At 38.7% G+C, this 22,644-nt stretch overlaps 1 protein-coding gene across 1 annotated transcript in view; it reads right to left on the bottom strand.

The window, feature by feature from the left end:
- Nucleotides 1-22,644, bottom strand: part of SMYD3 (SET and MYND domain containing 3) — an 88,382-nt gene that overhangs the window by 39,639 nt on the left and 26,099 nt on the right. The window contains exons 4-5 of the mRNA XM_010294347.1: nt 14,866-14,953; nt 11,242-11,416 (exon numbers count right to left, since the gene is read on the bottom strand). Of these exons, the coding sequence (XP_010292649.1) occupies nt 11,242-11,416; nt 14,866-14,953 (263 nt within the window). The remainder of the gene's footprint in view (nt 1-11,241; nt 11,417-14,865; nt 14,954-22,644) is intronic.

The following is a 22,644-nucleotide window of genomic DNA, read 5'->3' as shown; positions in this document are numbered from 1 at the left end:
GCAACCTTGCACAATTCGATAGCATCTCTTGATAAATATCCAGCATTGGTAGAGCTCACCTGCACTTTGCAAACATGCCAGTAAGACAATACACAGATGAACTGAATCCAGATGCGTAGCAACAGATAAAGCTTGAGTATGCATACAGGATGTTATCTTACTGCAAGCATGTAAACCTGCTTTTCATCTGAAAATTCTGAGATGTTGAATTGGTAGCAGTAATATTACCCAACTTGGCTACACATTTGGAAATCCCTTGAAAAATAAAAGGCTTTATGCTGGTGCAGTACTGAGACAAATATCTAACATAACTTATCTGTAGCTATTGTCATGAGAGCAAGCAACTAACCAGTAGGACATTCCCCTGGTCATAAGTTACTTTGTGTGATTTTTGGTAAGATTTGAGAAGTTACACTATGTTTCATAGGACACAACATCTGTGTTTCAGAACACCTCAAACAGTACAACATGCAGCAATTTTCCATTATTCCCAAGCAAGATCTCTGGTAGTATTTACGTAAACATTTTTAAAACACATATTTTGTGCCACCGTCTAACGCCAAGTTCTCCACAAAATGCTGTGGTAAATCTTGCAAATTCCCTCTGTGACTAGAAAATTAATCTCCTAAATGTTCTTCCTTTCTATGACTGTATATACTGAAGCTTTTGTTTTGTAGCAATGTAGGATCTAATTCCATTTTTCAAAGTCTGCCAAGCACACTACTTCATGAAAAGATTTTATTTTCTCTTTCTCTTTTCTATTTCATCAACAATGAATTGAGTAGAAAGACCTGGTTTAGGATGCTTCTACTTGTTGGCTGTCATTTCTGCCAGTTTTCAGACAACTTCTGAAATGCTGGCCAGGCTTAAAAGTACATTAAATCCTTGGTGTGCATCATTCAACATACCTGAATTAATATGGAAATGTGTTCATGATGTGTCTATAATGAACGCACTTTGATTCCAGAACTTTATCTTCACTTCTGGCAGCCCATCAGCCACATCTTCCAAGAGTGCACTGCAGAGCTAGAGAAAGCTGATTTTCCGCTTAGGGAAGTGTTTGCAACAGTGGCAGTGTTCGTTTTCTTTGCCCTCTCTCTCTTTTTTATCTTTTGTGAGGATGGGGAGAAGTTAAAAAAGAGGCTCTTCCTCCCTAATTTGTATATTTCTGGGCTTCTTGTAATTGTTCTTTGGTTGCTTGTACTCTTCCCTCTCTCCCTTTACTGGTCATGTGTGTATTGCGTTCCTCCATTTTCCTCCAAGATGACTTGATTTTGTTTGTAAAATACGTATTTTTTATGACTTGCATGATTTTCTGAAGGTGATTTTTTTTCTCTCTGATATATTTATCTTGCTCTCACTTTTGCCAGCTTTCATGGCCCTTTGGGCAGCCCATTTTCTGTTTCTCAGAGTCTTTTTCCTTAGCAGAACTATAGCCCGTCTTTTGTTAGCCTCCCAAAATTTGTCACTTGTTGTCTTTGTTCAGCTCTCTACCCACAGTCATTTGCTTTTTGTTTCTTCTTTCTTACTTTTGTCTTCAAAGTCACATTACTAAAGGTGATTCAAGCTTCTGTGTCTTGCCTGATGATGTAATGACAAACTGAACCTGAGAAAAGAGGTTCCAGTATACTCAAGGGAAGAGAAGGTCATCTGAGAGAGGTAAGGGGGTGGGAGAGGAGAAGCACAATCTCAGAGAGGTAAGGGGGTGGGAGAGGAGAAGCACTGAATCACCTGCTTAACCATAGAATGAGATTATCTGAGGCTCATCAGGCATCTCAGGGTTAGATACCAGCAGACAGTGTTTGGGGTTCTGGCCCCTAAAGCAGATAGATTTTCTAGTAGAAAACCAAAGTGGAAAGGAAGAGCATTCCCTTTGGTGGCAGACAAGGGAATATATGCAGGAGGGTTTCACAGGTGAGCATAAGGTCACATCACAATGTCGATCCTTTCACTCTAAATTGCATAATCCAACATTTATATGTTGCACAAAGAAGTAAGGAGAAGATTAGCCATTGACTAAATTTCTGAAGGCCAGGAACGGTTGTATGTATGAGATAGTGCAACTAGTGTTTGTGCAGCAGTGAATATTCTCAGCATTTCCTTGAGTAGTCCCCTATGGCACAATTCTACTGCTAATTATATGAGGCAGAGCACTATCCTATATGAGTCATTTCTTATATCAGGATTAGATAATTTAGAACTAGTCTGATATCTCCAAATGTTCCCTGTATAGGACTGGATTTTCTGGTTTTATGGGGTTGAGGAAAACTGACTAACAGACTTTGACCAGGTCAAGAGAGCTATAGCTCAGAGAGATTTGATATGGTGGACAGAATTATGCATGAACCTGTTAACCAAGGTAGCATTATGCACAAGCTTAGTAAACACAGAACCTGAAAATAAGGATATTTCTGGTTTTCAGGGACATCTGAGTAATGCATTCCTAATAAGATCCTCCATTACCTTTTATCCCTTTTACTCAGTAACTGGTAAATTCAAGAGCCGGTGAGCTCGTACAGTAACTGTGTTGTCTCTAGGATTTGCTCACTACAGTAATTTACCTTTTCCTCTCACCTGCATGTTCAGTTTTTCTCCTTCTTTCCTGTCAACATCAGTCTGGGAAATTTCAGCTTTACTCAGCATCACCTGTTTTCCCGCAGAACCTCTCTGACCTTCATTCTCTGGTTTCCCTGCTTGATGGATCATCATCTGGTCATTGATTGGCACGGTTCTTGTCTGACAATACTTCCTTCAATTTTCTGGTTCTGCACACCCCTCTTCAAAGCACCATCTTTCCATCACTCACTCTCCCTGGCCAACCTCATTGATTCATCCTTTAAACAGACTCTACATTCTTCAATTTCTTTGCCCTCCTTATCTGCTGCTCCTTTCCTCTTCCCTCCCTCACAACTGTGTTTTTCCTTTTCAGTAACTTTTCCACTTTTTCAATAGAAAAAAATATTGCTTTTTCATCTTTTTCAGCCTTTATCTCTAAGGTTGCTTAGACTGTTTTCTTATTTAAATACCACAATTTTCCTTTTTCACCACTGCTCACATCCCCACCACTAGGAACTCTTAACTGATTTCCTCCTCAGAAGTACTGCCAAGTCTCCACTCTCTGCCTCCTCAATTCAAATTGGCAATTTATGCAAACAAAGAAATAGAAATTTTTTGACTAAAATCAAACTCTTCCTAATTCTCTCCCCAGAGAATGTATTTTTCCTTAAAAATTCTCTGCTGCTATTTCCTGCATGCCCTCTCTCTTTTTTTGTCTCTTTCATCAGGGATAGTATTATAAGTTTATCTTTCTTTTTTAATGATTCTCCCCCCCTTTGTCTCCCTTTTCACCACAGTTTCTGCCTCTAAAATAGCTTTTTCAAAGCAATGCTCAGTTACTGTCAAAGGAATCCAAAACTCCATATGTGCTTCATATGTATCTATTTTTAACTGTTAATTGTTCCCTTGATATCACTTCCCAATCCCATTTTATCTCAGGTTCCAACCAAACCTTTGTTTAGAATCTGTATACCATCAACCCCCTCCCTTTTTTCTTAGCGAAATTCACACAAACACGATGAATTCCCAAAAATCATTCTCAAAATCATGCCGGCTGAATAACTGTGCTGCATTTTTCTCACAGCACAGAGGTCTTTGTACTATTGACTCATGCATTTGTAGCTTAGTAGTACGCGTTTAATACTCACTTCTATTTTATTCATGTGTGTCCTTCAACTGGTATGTAATAGTGAGCAAATGAAAAGAGCTCAGGTAAGGGCTGCATTGGTTCTTTGTAAATTGCAAATATGCATGCACAAAAAAAAAGGATCCCCTGATTACAAGACAAAGATACCAACTATTACTGCTTAAGTAAAAAAACAAAACAAAACAAAACAAAACAAAACTGAATCTTTCAGTTCTGTTAGGCAGGTAGACTAGGACTGAAATCCTTATTCTAGACAAAGCCTGAAGCCCTGAATTGTCTAACATCTTAATTTGAAAGAGATCCTACAGTGCAAAAAAAAAAAAAAAAAATCTCTACAAGATGAAGTTATCATTGACAGAAATCACAGCTCTTTCAAGAAGTGTCTTAAAACACCTTGGAAATGTTATGTGAGAGATGGAGAAATCAACACTTGTAGTTGTGTGAGAGAAAAATGAAACTGGGAAACTTGGTGATTTAGTTCACTAACATCACTAGCAGATAACTATCTGTAAAGTTCAGATTCAAACAGCTCTTGGCATAAGTGAAAGACCAAACTGGAAACTAAAGCTGAAACTAGAAGCTAAAACTGAAGCTAGTAAGCACCAGTATACAAGTATAGAGCTACTGGATGAACACTGTCAGAAAAATGTTGCAGCAATGAAGCTATTTAAGAAAGTCTTAGCCTGTCTAAGAAATGTGGTATATACTGAAGGAGGTACTGCAAATTAACACTGATGTTGCTGAACTTCTACTCACGTGTGACAGAATATATTGGACAACCTAGAGACATCAAAATTATGGCTGAAAAACAGCTAGCATAACTGGAGAGAACAGTAAGAAATTTTACCCATACACACAACATGTGAAAATGAGGAAAGGTAGATGGTGGAGCACTTACAGGAGTGTGACCTTACAGAAGTCATTGGGGATTACGCAGCTTAGTATCACATTTGGGGACAACACATGGTTGTAATAGAAGGATACAGGAAAAACAACTAGAAAAGAACCAAAGAATTGAAGGTGCTGGTGCTATGCAGATGTACATAGCAAGCAAGCAGCAAACCAGAAAATCCATTTCCTATGTGGCAAATGGATTATCATAGAATCATAGAATAGTTTGGTTTGGGAGGGACCTTTAAAGCTCATCTAGTCCAACCCCCCTGCAATGAGCAGGGACATCTGCAACTAGATCAGGTTGCTCAGAGCCCCGTCCAACCTGACCTTGAATGTTTCCAGGGATGGGGCATCTACCACCTCTGGGCAGCCTGTCCCAGTGGTTCACCACCCTCATTGTGAAAAATTTCTTCCTTCTATCTAGTCTAAATCTACCCTCTTTTAGTTTAAAACCATTACCCATTGTCCTATTGCTACAATAGGCCCTGCTAAAATGTCTATCTCCATCTTTCTTATAAACCCCCTTTAAGTACTGGAAGGCTGCAATAAGGTCTCCCCGGAGCCTCCTCTTCTCCAGGTTGGACAACCCCAGCTCTCTCAGCCTGTCCTCACAGGAGAGGTGTTCCATCCCTCCAATCATTTTTGTGTCCCTCCTCTGGACCCTCTCCAACAGGTCCATGCCCTTCCTGTGCTGAGGGCTCTAGAGCTGGACGCAGTACTCCAGGTGGGGTCTCACCAGAGCGGAGTAGAGGGGCAGAATCACCTCCTTCAGCCTGCTGTCCACAAATAACTTAGGCACCAGACTTCAGACATAAATAATTTCTTTTTCTGTTTTGGGAAAGGCTGTTGAGATTGGAGGGGTCTGGAGGGGAGGAAGTAGGGAGGAATGGAAGATAGGAGTGGGCTGCTGAAGTGTGTTAAGGGATTCCTAAAGATATCAGGCCAGGGACAAGCATGCTCCCTGTTTATCTATAAAATAGGTACACTGAAGCCATAAATTGTGCAAATATTGATGCAAACATCTGCCTTTTGGAAGAATACCTACAATTAACGAGAGACAATACACTTTCCAATTTATACTGGGTTTTCCTACCCAGACAGCCAACAAAAAAGAACCAACTAGAGTTTACAGCTTTCATGGTTTTGTGATGTATATTTTTGTCCTTTCAGATCTGCACAAGAGATATCCAAATTTCTCCAGAACACAAACCTAATTTCTGATTAAAATAACTAGTATGCAACAAAAAAATTTACAGTGAGCCTGTGTTATGTCACATAAAGGATATGTGAGATAAAGTGGGGATGAAGTAGGAACAAAGACAGTTACCATACAAAAGATACAGATTTTCACATATACCCTAATTTTTTGAAAAGCTGTATAACATGACTATATACAGAGTACAGTGAATGAGAAGGTCTGATTTACACTAGGACACATGTTCAAGTGAAGAATGTTTTTGTTAGACTACAAATATAACTTACAACATTAACAGTGTCTCATGAGGATTTCTAACTGCTGCATGAGCTGCGGTGGTTTGTAAAGGTGGTCTAGCCTCCACTCATTTGTGCTAATAGTGTCAGCTAATTTCCTATAACTCACTAAACACAAGCAGTGAAGAGTGATCTGCTATCAATAACCTGTGAGGAAGTGAAGAGATGATCTTGGTGTTGTCCACTGTTTCTACCTGCTTTAGCAGTTTGTTGCTATCAAACTCTCGTCCCTCTGTTGATTTCCTTACATTGAAGGTGCATCAAGGCTGCTTCGTGCTCTTCACTCGGTTTACAGCAACAGCTCCCTGTGGTACCAATGAGCTGTGATGCTCCCAGCCTTGTACATTTGCACAGACACAACCTACTCTTTTAGCAAATGTACCTCGTTCTTCCTTTCACAAACCTCTGATGTTTACTTGGAACTACTATCTTACCATCTCTAGATGACAAATCAATGGAACCATTCATGAACCAAAAATCAATTTCTAATTCTTAATTCACACCTTTTTGTTTAAATGATGGAAAGAAAAGCCACTCCAGCTATTCAGATTTTCCCAGGGGCTGTATTTTTTTAATCTCTTACAGTCCTTTGGTAAGACTTTTTTTCTCTTCTTTCCATACATTTTACTCTAAACATTAGAGATAAATGCCCATGGTCATTTTCTAAAACCCAAGAAAAGTGAGCAAGGTAAATTTTATTCTTTCTGTTCTTTGTTTCATTATTTCTTTGAATTGCTTTCCCCACCTTCACATTTTTGTCTCCCTCTCAGGTGATCCCCAGAGGTAAGATTTATGTTTACTACTGATGTTTTCTGATTAAGACACTGAACTTTGGTCACTGAATTACTACTATCCGTAGAATCAGAAATCTGCCAGCCACGCACAAGTCCCCAGGGGACCTCCCCCAACCAGGGTGCCGACTGGCGCCGAATCCAGACTTTAACCCTTAAGCACTAGCATCCCCCAGTGGTCCTACGTATCAATGCAGTTCACTTTTTTTTTAAGTTTTCCAACATTCAATGTAAATGTAAATTCAAATCAAGTGCCTCGGAACTAGCCAGCCTTCAGTAAAGAACCGTATATATTTAATCATATGTAAAGGTGAAAAATTTTAATTTATTTCAGTCATTGCATATATCATGTATATTACAAAACACATACCTGTAAGAGCATGATATTTTTGTGAAACACATTTGAAAATGGAGGAAGATCAGAGTATTTATTGGAGAGCCTTTACAAAGAAGAGAAAATAGGTTCAGAGTCTCTTCCAAGAATGTTAGGTTCTACAGCTATTTTTTGCTTTTTTACAAGATCATGACTCATGGAAAAGATACTACAGCAACCATCAATTTCTAATCTGCCTTTTGATTGAAGTTCACATACTTAGAAACTACAGTCCATCATATTAGAATTCTACACCAAAAATTCTTTGACGACATTTTGTTCACATAATGAAAATTCAACTATGTTCTCAGAAAATACTCAATAAGAAGCACATCCCAGCCACCATTCTTAAACACAGCCCTTTGCAAAACAATCTGAAATTGTGTTGACTGGGATTGTTCTCCCTGTTCTCTAAAAGACCTCAGTCACTGAGGAAAGGTGAAGTAATGGGATACTGCAAAACATCACTGGGAGGGATAGAGAAAAGGAGGAGTGAGAAAAGCAGACAAATGATACACGTCTAACACAAATATGGGATGCTCACACCTACCCAGCTCCCTCCCACTCCAGAAGCAGAACAGCCACATCAGCAGAAGCCCTGTATTGGTGCTGACTCAGCAGTGGGAGGACGGAGGGGGAAGGATGTGCAAAGCTGCCAGGGGAAGAGACAGAACAGCACTTCTGCACCACACTTTTGTACGGGATGAAAAGAAGGAATTTCCTCTTGTTAATGTTGGAGCCCTCCAGTAACTCCTAATGCTGTGGCACTGGCGATGAAGCATTATTAATTGAAACAGCCCATCTGAAAATCAATGGGACTTATACATTAGCTTTAAGTTCAGCTGGAGATGATGAGCAGTGCAGAACAGAAATGGACAAACATGTTGTTGTCCTCTCTGTATCAGAATCTTGCCAGACCTGATGCCACAGGAGCTCAGAGAGGTGACACAGCTTTACGCAGTCCCTCTGCTTCCTAAATCCAGTAGGCTCATAGTGTCACCTAGCTTTTCCTCCTATTACGCTTGTGGCAATAGCTGAGAACATCTAGCAGAGTTTTATAATAGATGCATACTTCCACTCTTTGTCTGCAGTGTAAGCACTGAATACTTGAGGCAAGGGGGGAAAAACCCAAACTCAATCCCCAAAACATATGTGCCTTCTCTGCAATTTAAGGGCTAAATGCTGGGGCCCTTCTTCAGAGGTAACCTAAGGGAAGTCTGCCTTACTCAGTATCTCTGAATTCGATCCTTCGTGAGCAGCAGTCAGCCCAGAGTGTGAATGTGCTGAGACATGACGAACCTATGTCTCACCTCTTGCTGATACTCTGTTATTCTGTGGTTAAGGCTCGTGAGGATTTTTGAAAGGAAGTTTATTTTTGCAAGCTGCTGAGTACTGACTATGATGTGGGGCAGCTTTCACTTGGGCAAATGTCTTAACTTTTGTTAAGGCTCTTGGACAGACAGACTATTACCGTGACATTTACAAGAAAAGCTGTGTAGATATATTTGGCTTAGGCTATTCAGTGAAAGTCCATGTTGTAGGTTTTAACAAATAATGAACGGTTATGGTTCAGCACAAAAGGACAAGGCGGCTTTTCATCTTGACATCTCTCCCCTTCTTTTGGAAGTTCTAAAAATATTTGAGAGGGCCTAAACAATGTTTCTCATAGGTTATCATCACTACCTAAAACATAGAGGTTGGTATTCAGTATGACAAATGAATTTTGTGTAGTTTAACCATCTGTCTCTGCCAGTTACTTGAAGTGGATGATTCTGAAAAAGTCAGAAATCATCATAATGAAAACACACATGATACAATGTGTCACACAGCACTGAAAATTAATCCTGCTGCTAAAGAAATGAAGAATGCACAATAAACACATTACCTGAAATTAAAATTGTTTTTGACCAAATCTCCAGAGCCTTTAAAGTTGTAACAATGATTTCCTATTTATAAGGACTACTCGAATTCTCAGGTGATTCCCTGTGGAGAGCTGTATGAATATTTTTTCCAGAGCTGAGGAAAGGAAAATAGATAGCTATAATGGAACTGCAGGAGCAGCCAAGCAGCAGATTGATTCAACAGGAGAAATTCAATGCATCCCAAAAGATTTCCTAGGATTTGCTCTCCTGCTGCTTAGGGCACAATTTGTTGTAATGAGAAACTGAAGATTTTGTTTCAGGTGTGTCAAAGCTTGTAGTGACAACTTGAAAGTATAAAGGAAAAACAACTGAAAATCTCTCTTAAATAATGCTTTTGGATGAGGAGAGAACAAGGACAAGCTCTTCAAGGTGCAAAAAAGGTCAGATACCTCATGTAAATAGCATTCCTTAGAAGGTACTAATTGAATGCACAGTTGAACCCTTTCCTTCATCTTCAGACTCCTGCATTAAACAGCTTGAGAACTACAGTATACCTCAGTAAGCAAAACAGAGACAGCTTTATTAAATTATCTGGCAAAATTGCACTTGGTCTCACTGTAATCTTTGCTCATAGAAATGTCTGTAGAAAAATCCTCAGTTTACAGTTGTGAAGAACTGAGTTAACAAGTTATAAAGTAAAAAACAAGTGAGGTGTTTGGCGTTTTTTTATTAAATAAGGGAAGATTTAAACAGGCAGACTACTACTGTTCATCTGGAGTGTGCCACACAGTAGAAGGCTGGCAGGAAGCATGTACTGCTGCAGTACTACATAAGCCCTGTTTGAAAGGTTAAGTGGGACATGCATGATGTGAATTTCACCCTGAAGAAATGTGAAAATTTGTAGGCACTCATGTCCTCCTCTATGAGAAGTAATAGTCATTATGAACACTGACCTTCTCTACAGCTCTGGCGTACCATAGCCTATGAAGATTTCTTGCTAATGACTTTATAGTGAAAGCTCTGAAATGCTGTATTGGTTCTCAAGTAAAGACCAGAGTTTTATTGAGAAACAGGCTGCCAGATGAACTTTCTTCAGGCAAAATGCTGAATGCTGACAGCATCCTGGTTTGATTAGGGAAGACATGTAAAATCTGAGATGTTCATATTCACAGCAGCATATATTTTTCAGAACTAGCATGCCCGTCACACTTCCCATCATCACACTATGTACTAGAACATCACATGGTGTAAAAGAACCAACAGAGAAGAAGTGGATGCTCTAAAAAAAATACCTTACCAAGAATGAACATTCATATGTGAATGACATTGTACTTGGACATTCAGCACAGGTTTACATTTAGTTACAAACAATACAAATATCCAGAACCCAAAGATTTGAATCTTAGAGCCTTTAGAACACAGACCAAAGCAGACAGCACCTGCCGTTTCTCCCCTAGATGACCGAAGTTGCATTACAGCTCCAGGCTCCAATCAGTTTCAAGACCTACCACATGAAGTAGGATCTCCTAGAGCATCTTTCCTTATCGATAAAAGGCCATCAGACTCAGGAACTCTCCAAGTACATAGCATAGGAGCAAGTACAGACCAGGAGAGAAGAAATGCAAGTGCTTCACCACTTTGGCCCCTTGCCAAAATAAGGGCCAGGGGCTTTTTAACTTCCAGTTGAAACTGCATTTTGCAAGATTTTTTTTTGTTGTTGTTTCTGTAAACTCTATGTATGGAGTATAGAGAGAATATACATTATTTCCACCAGCTACCTGTCCCTCAAGCTTCACCTAGATCAGCATAAAACACTGATACCCTCAGGGCAATGGAGTCTGAACCAGAAAGTCAGCTTCTGATCAGGGATGGGGCAGCATCTGAACAGCGAGGTGTGAATAGCCACTTATTGTTATAGTTCCTATTATCATTTTATTTTCTCTCAGTCTCACTGTGGAAGCAGAATGAGAGTTCTGCCTCCTCCATTAACCTGGAAAGCAAGGCAAGGTGTACAGCAAGAAATAAAAACCGTAAGAAGCACCTAGACGAAACTCAATCTTTGCTTTTAATGAGACAGCCCCCTCTGCCCTCATCTTTGGAAACAGGTGACCCAATTACATCTCTTACCTGTATGGTCCCAGAGTCCTGCTGCCGTAATACAAAGCTTCTTCCCAGGATTCAAGGTTAATACAGGCATCCATGGCACAGTCAAGCATTTTCAGCTGATAGATATTTGTGTCTGGAAGACGATGCATATTGTTGCTCAAGAGATTCTGGCATCTTGCCAGAACCTGCTCCCACTCTGTTATTAGCCTTAGTTAAAGAAATATCTTTAATCAAACACAAATACAAGTTCTAAATGTTGTTAGCAAGGAGTAAAAGCTACAGGGCTTTAAGATAAGAAAGCTGCCATCATTCCAGACTCTGCTTCAGTTCTTGAAAACATACTTTAACTCAGAAGTAGTAGCTTAGGTAACTATGCTTTGTTTACATTTAGGAAAACAATTTCTAAAGAAGGCAGGATTTCAGCAATAAAGGGTAAAGGAAAGATGACAAAATGAAAGGATATTTTAACATACAACAAACTAAAATACTTTTTATTTAGCTGCTGAAACATTATTATTTACTTAAGATAATCCTCTAAATCTTACACCCAAGGGCAAGAACCCATGGAAATATGCCTTAACAAAATGTCTCAGAAGCTAAAAATAGAAATCAAATTTTTTATATATTAAAATAATGATACATACTTTTAAGCTGCCCAAGATTTGGTTTAGAATTGTCATGCGATTAGAACCTTTTCTTGCAATTAATTAATCTTCTTTCTCCTTGAAACAGTTGTAAAGAGCATTGTTTTTTTCATGTACAGCTGCATGTTTCATGCATGAGAAAGAAAAGCAGTTATATCTCATTGCAGTTCAGGATTAAGGATCTTGGCAGTAAGGAAGATTTTTACCTCTAATGCTACAAGAAGATTTTTTGTGTGTTAGGAAGAGAGGAAAAGTAAGCTGGGGCTTGCATTCACTTTAGTCAGATATTCCTTACCACAAATCACTTATTTTCATTATATCCTACACTGGTTTTACTTTTCTGTCGATCAGATTCTTCTCTCTCCAACCACACCTAAGCTGAATACCAAACTTCCAGATTTTAAATGAGTACTGTCATCTGGGACTTTATGGGAATCCCAGAATGCAAGCAGTCTAAACACCAAAAGGTACCATACACACCAGTAAGAACAAATCAAATTAAAAAAAATTAAGACTTATAGTAAAAGGAGTAATAACATTGTCCTTTCCATACAATCAACTGAAGGAAGTTCAGCAGTTATCTTCATGACGTTACTGAAAATACTATTCACTCCAATCCAGCAATGGACTTAAATGTACAATGATAACCCTGTGATGAAGTAATTAGTCCTCCTGAACATGGGAATATTTACATACTTACATTTAAGAATGTGACCACTATGTGGCTGGGCCAGAATTTATAGCATTGTTGTTACAAGGCTAAACTAATTATTTGTGAATTACTCTCATGCCCTTGGATTGAAAGAACCATATAAGGGAAGGAATGTGTTATTATAAAATTGCACCTTAACCTTTGTATCTCTGGCAAACATCCATGTATTCTTTATAACTGATTAAGGACAGACAAACAGAAGAATGAGGGGTATTATTTCCACTTGATGCAATTTTTGTAGAAGGTACAAAGCACTGACATTTTTGAAAGATTACCATTTTAGTTGAGGCACAGTATCAGTCTGTCTGCTTTTACCTCTCATTACACTGCTTTGTTCACTCACTAGCGTCTAACAGCAGATGTGCTATATTGCAAAACCTGCTGGGACCAAATTTTCAGGTACATAAATTGCAAACTAGAAAACCCACTATCAGCTGCAACAGGACAAAAGAGAAGCTGGCTGTCTTGTATCTGCCCAAGACTAGAGGAACAGATCTCAAGCAGCTCTGCTACTGTTGTGTGGCCTGAGATGCAGAGGAATCCTTTTCCCCACAACAATTCCCCTCCACTGGGCTTTAGTGTCTCCATTTGTATGCTTAAACTGGTATTTGTGTCTGAGACAGTTCAGTCGCACATGTTGTTTCAAGCTCTCTAATTGCAGATTTAGCATTACAACACTGTATCAGTTATAATCAGCAGCTCAGGTTTTGGAAGTCAGTAACTTCCTCAACTGTAGGAACAGTTGGTTTAATTTGCTAAAAAAAAAATACATTTGCAGAAACTAATGACTATGTGCCTCAGTCAGCAAGGAAGGTTTTCTATTCTTTCTTGGCAAGCGGACGAAGGTCAAGCCCACTCTTCAGGTACTGCGCTTGCCACAGCAAGCCAATTAGCACTGGTATTGTGGTGCAATGGAAGGAAAGATGACACATTTCAAATAGCCGATGTCTGAGAACAGAAGCTGAACAGACAACAAGGACATATTTTTTCAACCAGTTCTGACACCTTTTACTACAATGCGTTTGATTCATTTTTAAAATCAGTTAAATCGGTAATCTTAATGAAAGACCCTAGCAAAATTCAGTAGGTGTAATTTCTCCTACAATTAAATATAGGAACATTAAATAAGACCAGTATTCTGGCTGCATACTTTCAGTATAAAAATGATTGCAACTGCATGTTGCATACCTGTAGTTTAACCTTCAGGTTAAAACATGGGCGCTGAAGTATAACTGAATGCCTGAAAGATCTATTTCAGTACTGCCTGTCTCAGTCCAGTGACTACAGAGGAACTCAAGACAGACTAGAAACCACATGAAAATTAAAGTTAGATGAGATGAGTGTTTCCCTTTTGCAAACAAACAAATCTCTCTGGATTAGAAGGAAACAAACTCAGTTGTTTGGGGTTTTTTTGCTACAATAAAAATTGTGATCATTTGTTTGCAGCTCAGAATATCACTATGCAAACTTGGTTTTTATGCTACTTAAAAGGAGTACTGGAAGATTTAATTCTCTCTAGCTCCAGAGAAAGCCCATGTTTCTGAAAATGGTAAGGCATCTTGCTATAATAGGCCAAATTCAGTCAATGAAATTCCACTGAATAGACTGAGAGAGGGATCAATATACTCATAGTCTTCTAGTAAAAATCTCCACCTCTCTTCTACTCATCTTTTCATGGTTGTTGCTGTTCACTAATTTTTTTAATTGAATTGAATATCTACATGATGGCCATTAGGCTCCAGTTCTGTTTATTAGTGCAAGATCATCTCATTCAATTTGCTTAATTATAAATTATTATAATATATTATTATTATTATAACTTATTATAATGATTCTATAATGTTCACAGTGAATCTGACTGTTATTATGTCCTTGTTATTGTCACTGCTGTGCAAAGAATGAGGACCTGGAAATGTTCACAGTGGGAGTAATGGGACAAAGAATTTAACAATGTTTCAGATTAAGCTTTATTTGATTTAGAAGTGGATTTATATGAAGTGGTGAGCTGAGATAGCAGCAGTCTAAACATGAGCCAAAATATCCCTTCGCATCCTAGGTACCTAGCATCCCTGCCATGAAGCAGTTCCAGTCCACATAATCAGAGACTCTATTATTATTAATACAATTAAGAATATTACGTTTTAAACATCAAATGAATTAAAATACATTTTAAAACAACATAAAAATGTAAACCTTTAGGAAATAAATCTCAAAAGATTAAGTGTGTACTAAGGGTCTCTCTGGACTGTTTTCAGAACTGAATGATGTATCCTGTCACTGAAAGGATACCTTCTTTTGATTTTGGATTTCTCACTTCATTCACAGCATCTTTGACTTCTTTCCAGGCATGCTCTTCACCGGCCAATTTCTCAGCATCCTGGTTAATGGAAACAAAAGCATTTGATGAGAAAAACAGTAAACTGAGAATATGCAGTAATGATGAAAAACAGGGTAAAAAGACTACACTGACAAAAACTACTTGTGGGGATTGTATCACTATTTTTTGTAAGTACACAAAAAACCATTTCACCTGGCATTCATACTCACTCATTAAATGAGATGATATCAAGAAAAATGAATGCAAACTTGGAAATATTAAATACTCAAACCAGACATTAGGTTTGCAACAAGAACTATGATCAAACAGAAAAGGGAAATAATAGCATGAGATTTTTACTATCAAAATGTATTTGAGCAGATAAAATTCTCTCAGAGACCTGCTACCTAATACTTCACAGATCCTCAACCACACTGTAAGAAAGAATTTAGCAAATAATTTTGATTAACCATGTGGTGACTATTATAGAGACTTTACAAACAGTGGGAGGCTACCTTCATCCATTACAGTTATAACCTTGAGCCTACAGAAGTCTACTACTCAGAAAAAGCTGAACTTTGGTTTTCTTTTACAACGCATTGTAATTTCTTCCCTATTCCACTGAATTCTATAAACAGCGATATTTTCCCATCACTTTGTCATAAAGAAGGCAAAAATGATTAATGGTTACAGCAGTAAGAGAAAGTTACCCTTTTCAACTCCCTAGCAGTGACTAACTGCACCTTAGGCAAACCACTAGGAACAAGTTTATTAAAGCACCTACAGACACAGTTAAGCATCTTGAGGGATTTCCAAAAGCATCTAGATACTCAGTTTCCATCGCTATAAGCACTGAAATACATTTTAAAATCTGGCCTTTAAGACACTGCAGTTCATTCTCTCTCTTTATAAAAGGCCCTGCTACTCGCAAAAGAGTATTGTAAGTGCACATTCTTGCAGGAGTATTTTAAATGCAGTTCTAAAAAAATCATCCCTCAGCAGGGGTGGAGGCCTGGAGATGAACAGAGAAAGTGTGTGAAAATCTAACCAAGCACTTTGCAATCCAGTGCTCACTGGGCATCACAAGAGTACCTCTATTACAAAGCCTGTAATCTGTATCTGTCTAGAACTGCATAATTTTCTTATTCCACTGCTCCTTATTTACCATAAATTCAGAACAGAAAATATTTACAGTGAGAATCAGCACTCACTTTCACATTTAATTTGCAGTTTTGTCTTTCTGTCAGCTCCATGAAACAGCAGACCTCTGTGTATTCCTGGGATGATTAAATCAAGACTGGTCTCAGCTGCCCCACCATTCTGTAGGACCCTACAAGGAGGGCAGCCTGACTGCACTGCGTTTTGCACAGGTACTTCCCCTACAATCAGTTCGCTGATCAAAAAGATCACCTGGAAATAATTTTGTGCATAGCTGAATTTGCCACCTGAAGGCATAAGGTGAATGTTAGGACAAAGAAGCTCAAACTATAGAAATTTTATCAGCACAGTCAATGTACCTACCCAGCCCTCTTACAGCTTTGCGGTAGACTTACACTGAATCTGTTAGCTTCGATGTAACCTCTACCAGGTTTTATGAGACTACATCGATTTCTGAACTCAGCCCATTAAACTGTAACAATCTCTAAAACATCTTTGTAGATCAAGCACTGCTCATTAATTGATCTAAAAAATAAATCTGGCCTGTAAGATACTAATAATGATGTCTATGAAATTTTAGGTTTAAAGGGCTACCAAAAAAGCAAAATTCTTTTAAGCTATCTTTTCCCACTGGCCCAAGTATAATTCTCAGTATTTCTGTAACATGCTGTAATCCTTACAACTAAAACCTCACAAACATGGGAATACGGACAGATTTATAAGTGAAAGAAAAAACCCGACTATACACCAAGTTACAAGCCAATGAGTGATGCATCATTAGGGCTCACTTTGCACACAGTGGGACTGATGTATGAATCAGGTTAAAGTGTTCATTGACACGGGATTAATCTTCCTCTTTCTTGTGCAGTCTTTTGAGTTGCTTTCCATTGTCTTCTAGCATTTTATTAACAACACAAAGCAGTGCAAGGTTGGGCTTTCCTCTAACCTTTCCACTAGTGCATAGGGTTAAGTCAACACTGGCTTCATACCCAGGTAGAGAATAGGGAGTGTCTGTTGGACCAATAGCCTCCCAGCCCCCTCTGGATTCATCATCTTTATCCTTTTTGTAAGAAAATTTAGGATGGAGTGAGCTGGGCAGGATGCCCAGCTCTGTGAAGGATTACAAGTCACAGGTTTCTGTGAGGTATTTTCTGTGTTCTCAAGATGAGGCATTTTGGGGATTGGCTGATGTAAGCACAAGCAAAGACCTGGCTAGCTAAGCCTTTTACACCTCTACTGTTTTTCATCAGGTTTTCATGCACCAGAGAAGTCCTGTCCTTTCCTAAACACTCTAGTTCAAGGCACAGAGGCTGATTCCAAACAGGCAGCCAAGCAGGGACTGCAAAACAACCAGGAGACCTTAACACTGAGAACACTTCTGCCTTCCAGCCTAATAAGCTTTTTCAAGTAAGTTGTTTCCTCACTTGGACAATGCCTTGAAAGTCATGGCCATGTGATACGACTAAGCCAGCTAAAAATACAAAGCTGCCTTGGAGTTGGAATTATGGAAATAATTGAAGCAATTAATAGTTATGCCAAAGTTTAATTTAATCTAAGGGCATGGCAGTAACAGCTATGGGAGATTTAGCTTTCCACAGAGTAATACCAATTCAAAGCTTCTCTTTTCACAACATGTTCCCAGTCAAACCACCAGGTGTGCAGAGCTGCCAATAATAAAGGAAGATGGGCTTTTTTCATCTGTAGAAAAGGAGAACCGCAGATGAAGAAAAGGAAAGGGTTTTTGAAAAAGAAGGAAGAGTTAGAGACTTGTGCCTATTTTGCTTATTTCTAACATTGATACTAAACGTTAAGAGTTTGCTCTTCAGAGCAATCAAATACTTTGTCTTGGTCTAAAAAATAATTAAACTAGATAATGTAGTCACAAAAATGCATTACAACTTTATGATGACTGAAACTGGCATGCTTTACAATTCAGCTTTCACACATAAAGGCGTGCTGGAGAAATCTGAGAGTACAAGTGTTGAAGGCTCATGGGGAGAGCAGAAAAGACAGCCGCAACACATGCTTGTCCATGGCAAGAACACAACCTCGCAATACACTTAATAACACAGGTACAATCCATTGGAGGCAGAAGCGTCACTGTATGTGCTATCTGAACCCACAATCTAGGGCGCAGGGAAAGACAAAATTGATCCTGTGACTTATTTTGAGGAATTATTCCAGATGGAAGATATTTCCAGCACCTGATTTCCACTTACTCCAAGTATCTGCAGGGGAAACTTGTTCATTAAATGGTGAGTTAAGATGCAACAGCAACATTTCAATTCCATCTCTCCATTCCTCCAATACCATGGCAGGTGCTGCTACAGCTTGGTAGTGTTGATAAAACCCACCTGGGGATTCATCATTTTAACACTGAAGCTTTCTGGAAATCTCCTATCTACTTATCCCTTGGACTACCTATCCCTAACTCCTTAGACCTGTGCTTCTAATCCTTTAGATGGAACAATTTCCAGTTATATTCAAATCTTCTAGTTAAACAAGCTACAAGCTAAACTCTTCACACCAGACACCTCTCAAAAGAAGAACACTGTGTACCCTCACATTTTCTTGAATTTAGTTAGGGTACATAAAACATGAAGGCTCACCTACATAATTCAACAGGACAAAATTCTACCCCTGAAACCTATTTGGCTTCAAAATAGGCAAATGCATAATATTCTGTAAAGCAAAATTTTCCTGCCATAAAGAACCATATTTCCTCCTCTAAATCTCACAATAATTTTACTGTATAAAGGATTCAAGAACAAGACTAATTTTTAATTCTCCAGACTCAGAAATTTGTAGATACTTATTGAATTCTATGCTTCAGGAGCCTGCGAATGGGCATGATCAGCTCTGCCGAGCTCATCCTGTAAATGCTCATAAAAATAGTCTGTGGTACACAATACACCACTAAATGTCAGTATTTGCTTTAAATATTACACAGTTTTCCACAGTTTAGGTTCTATTAGTGGCACTTGTAAAAACGAAGCTATAACCACATAACAAAGCTATAACAAAAGAGAGAGAAATAAGAAAACCAGAGGGTATCTGATGAGGATTATAATCTGTTTGCTTAGTAATCGAATGCAAAATGTTCTGCAGTTCTGTCTTGAAGTGATAGGAATATTTATTATGAAAGCAGTCTCCTGAAACAATTACAGACATCAGCGACCACAGAAACAAGCATTTGAAAATGTTCACCTGTTCCATTCCCTCTTATGCCTTCGCTCCCATGTTGTTGGTATGAATTAGTTCTCTCCCTGTCTCTTCTGCTATTCTAGTGTCCTGAACACATCTCATCCTTAACTGAACTCTCCTTAGAAAGGAGTATAATCTTCAAAGTACAGATACAGTTTCTCTTTCCCTGACTACTCTTCTGTTTCTTATACTTCCTAAAAGTGCTCCCTACCTATTCATTTTGAGTGCCGCTGCTTTTACACGCAATGTTAGCAGTCACTGTTCTTTGCTATCCCTACATTTAAAAACCTGAATGTTAAAAGATTCCCATATGGACAGCATGTCCTCTGAGAGAAGAGATCTCTCTTACCAGAACAAGCATATGCCAACCAGTCAGCGTCATTGCCCCCTCTGCCCAAATGCACTCCCACAGCCCCAACATTGCTCAACCGTAATGCACTGCACCTCCAAAAATCTCCTGAACATTGGAAAGGTTGATTAAGGGCTAGTCCTCCTTTCATACTTAGGCTACAGTATAGAAATAGGACAGGGATTTTCTGTCCTCTCTACAAAGTTCATCTTTCTCCTTCTCACAGATGGAGGTAGAAAAACAGGCCAGAGATTTGCCATGGAGAGGAACCATGAAGCACTCCTTGCCTCCCTCCACAGAAGGGAAAAATGGGGACAGGAAACTCCAAACAATAAGTAACTCCTACACCTCTTTTTCTCCTTCCCAGCCTCTTTCCTACAAGAAGTAGATCTGCACTATGTGCCTTTTTCCAGTGTTCAGGTATCCAGTCACACATGGGCAGAAATGAGCAAAGCTTTGTAGGGGGTATTTGGAGTGCCAGGCTGCCCTGAGAGAAGCAAAAACAAGGTCTAAAGTTTTCCATGACCAGTACCTTGTCTTCTAAACACACAAATGGACTACAAGAGTGTAATGTAAGCACCAGCAAATATCAGTTGTACAATGGTAAAAGCCTATAAACCATAATTCAAACAGAAATTAGGGGATTAATATGAAATATTATTGGGTATGATATTTTTGCAAGTAAAATCACACTAAATAATCATAATAGTTCCTTCTGGACACAAAATCTATGACTATATAATGATAATGCTGTGAGACAGCAGCATATAATTCTGTTCTTGTTCTGTTTTTGTGGAAGCTTTAAAAATATCTTTAAAAAGGAATTTTTCTGGACTGTAATATTTTAACACTTTAAAAGCTACAGATACCTCAAATAGCTGAACATTTCATATAAATTGCTGACTATGGCTTACAATTTGCTTAATTTCTAAAAATTTAAGTGGCAACTACAGATACGCATCTGACAGAACAATTCACATAATCATTAAGGTTGGAAAACACCTTTAAGACTATCAAGTCCAACCATCAATTCTGACCAATCTGATGGCTCCAAATCAAGAAGTTTTCTTAGGTTATGTTTGAAGAAAGTGTGAGAAGAGCTTAGACACATTTAAATTAGGGCATGACATTTTAAAACAGATCACTGATACATTATGCTCTGAAAGCATAAATAACAATTTTCTGTTTCTGATTCTATTTAAAAGTGCAGCAACTCCTGAACGTACGTTTCTAGTAAACTCAGTAACTCATTGTTTTATATTTGGTGGCAAAAGGAAAGCATTACAAGAGTAGAAGATATTGCAGATATTCTGAAGATTCACCTTCAGTAAGATGAAGAAAAATGTTGGTGAGAAAATGTGATATGGAAGCTGCTATACTGCAGCTAAACTCCGTTTGTGACTTGAGTGCTTCAGAGCAAACAGGGTATGAGGACCTGCTCAGCAATCACAAGTGCATGCAGTTACAAGCACAGCAAGGGAAAATACACTTGAGCAGTTTCCTGAAATATCTGAGGTAATCTCTTATAAAACATTTTCAGTCTTTCTCATTTCTGTACATAATTTGTGCTCAACTTTGAAGCCACAGCTTTATGATGGGACAGCAGTTGGTGATAGAGGACTGTATAGCTGAAGAAAAATGTGTACTCACAGGCTACTGTGAAGCAAATTGTGGTACTAGAGTTTGACTCCACACTGGAACCTGGGCTGAATTTATATTTGTATACTGGATGAAGTTTAAACTCAGATTCAAAGAGGCCTTATCTCTTTTTATGAGGGCTGTGGTTTATAGAAACGTACAGCTTCAGTTGAGGATTTCACTCACCGTCACTCTTGTAAATGTACTTCATTAAGAACCACGAGTATGCGAGATGATCAGTGCACACAGTCCTGACATGATTCGAGACTTACACGTGATTTCTGACGTTTCAAAAGGTCCCGTGCCCCACCCCATGAAAACTAATGGCAGCTTCATAAATACCAGTTCAACTACCCTTTCCAACCTGCATATGGTTGTCCTCACCAGAAGCTGAGCTACCAGAAGAGAAGACCTTGTGTTTCCTGTCATATGGCTCTGAAGAGGGTGGATAGGACACATGGCAATTCCAGAGCTACTCTGTCTGCAGACAAAAACAATGTTGTGTTCCCCGTGAGGCTATTGGGATGGCGTGAACCTGACTTCTGAACAAACTGAATTTGTACTTTCTATTTTTGAATTCTGAAAGTAAATAAAGTAAAATAAAGACATATTGCAGTGGGATGCCATATTGCAGTTGTGCAGAACATTGCTCAGTATTATATAGGCTGCATTACCTCACAAAATCGATATCAGCTCTTCATGGATTACTGACTGGTGTCTGGAAATGCGTAAGAACTGCACAGGCCAGTAATACTCTGAATTGTATAGGTATTGGAAAATTTAACAGTCGTTCACACCATTCGTGTCTAAGTGCTTTACTTAGGCATTCAAAGCAAGATGGAGGTTTCCCCAGACCCTGTGTACAATTAGTGCAAAAAACCAAGCACCTTCACATGGTAGCATGAATAACCTTCCCTTAATATTATCCAAGTTACTTATTACAATATTTACCTGGAAATGTAAAAAGAGGCATCAAAAACAACCGTGGGAAAATTATTAAAATGAGATGTTTTTAATAAAGAGAAAATTAAGACCAGCAAGTCCATTTTAAGAAGTCAGTTTAATTTCATAAAAATAAATGGGACTAAGGTAAGTTTAGCCCAATAACATCTTAGATTTAACTAAGCCTTAAAGTATAAGGTAAAAGAGGAGCAAACGGACCAACAGTTCTCAACCTTTCCAGTTGCAAGTCCAATACCTGTCAGGCTCACAATTCTGCACACCAAAAATAGTAACTGCATTTCTGTCAGACCCATATTCCACTCTCATCCACTGCAATCCCACTTCAGCTATTAATTTCTGTGATTTTTTTAGACACGCACATTTTTAAACAGCCTTTTCAAAGATCACTGCATCTATATATTGTATGTTACAGAGGCAATCTCATAAATGTTTTATAGTG

This window comes from Phaethon lepturus, unplaced genomic scaffold, assembly GCF_000687285.1.
Source record: "Phaethon lepturus isolate BGI_N335 unplaced genomic scaffold, ASM68728v1 scaffold4039, whole genome shotgun sequence".
Lineage (NCBI taxonomy): Eukaryota > Metazoa > Chordata > Aves > Phaethontiformes > Phaethontidae > Phaethon > Phaethon lepturus.
This window is presented reverse-complemented; position numbering and strand designations above follow the sequence as displayed.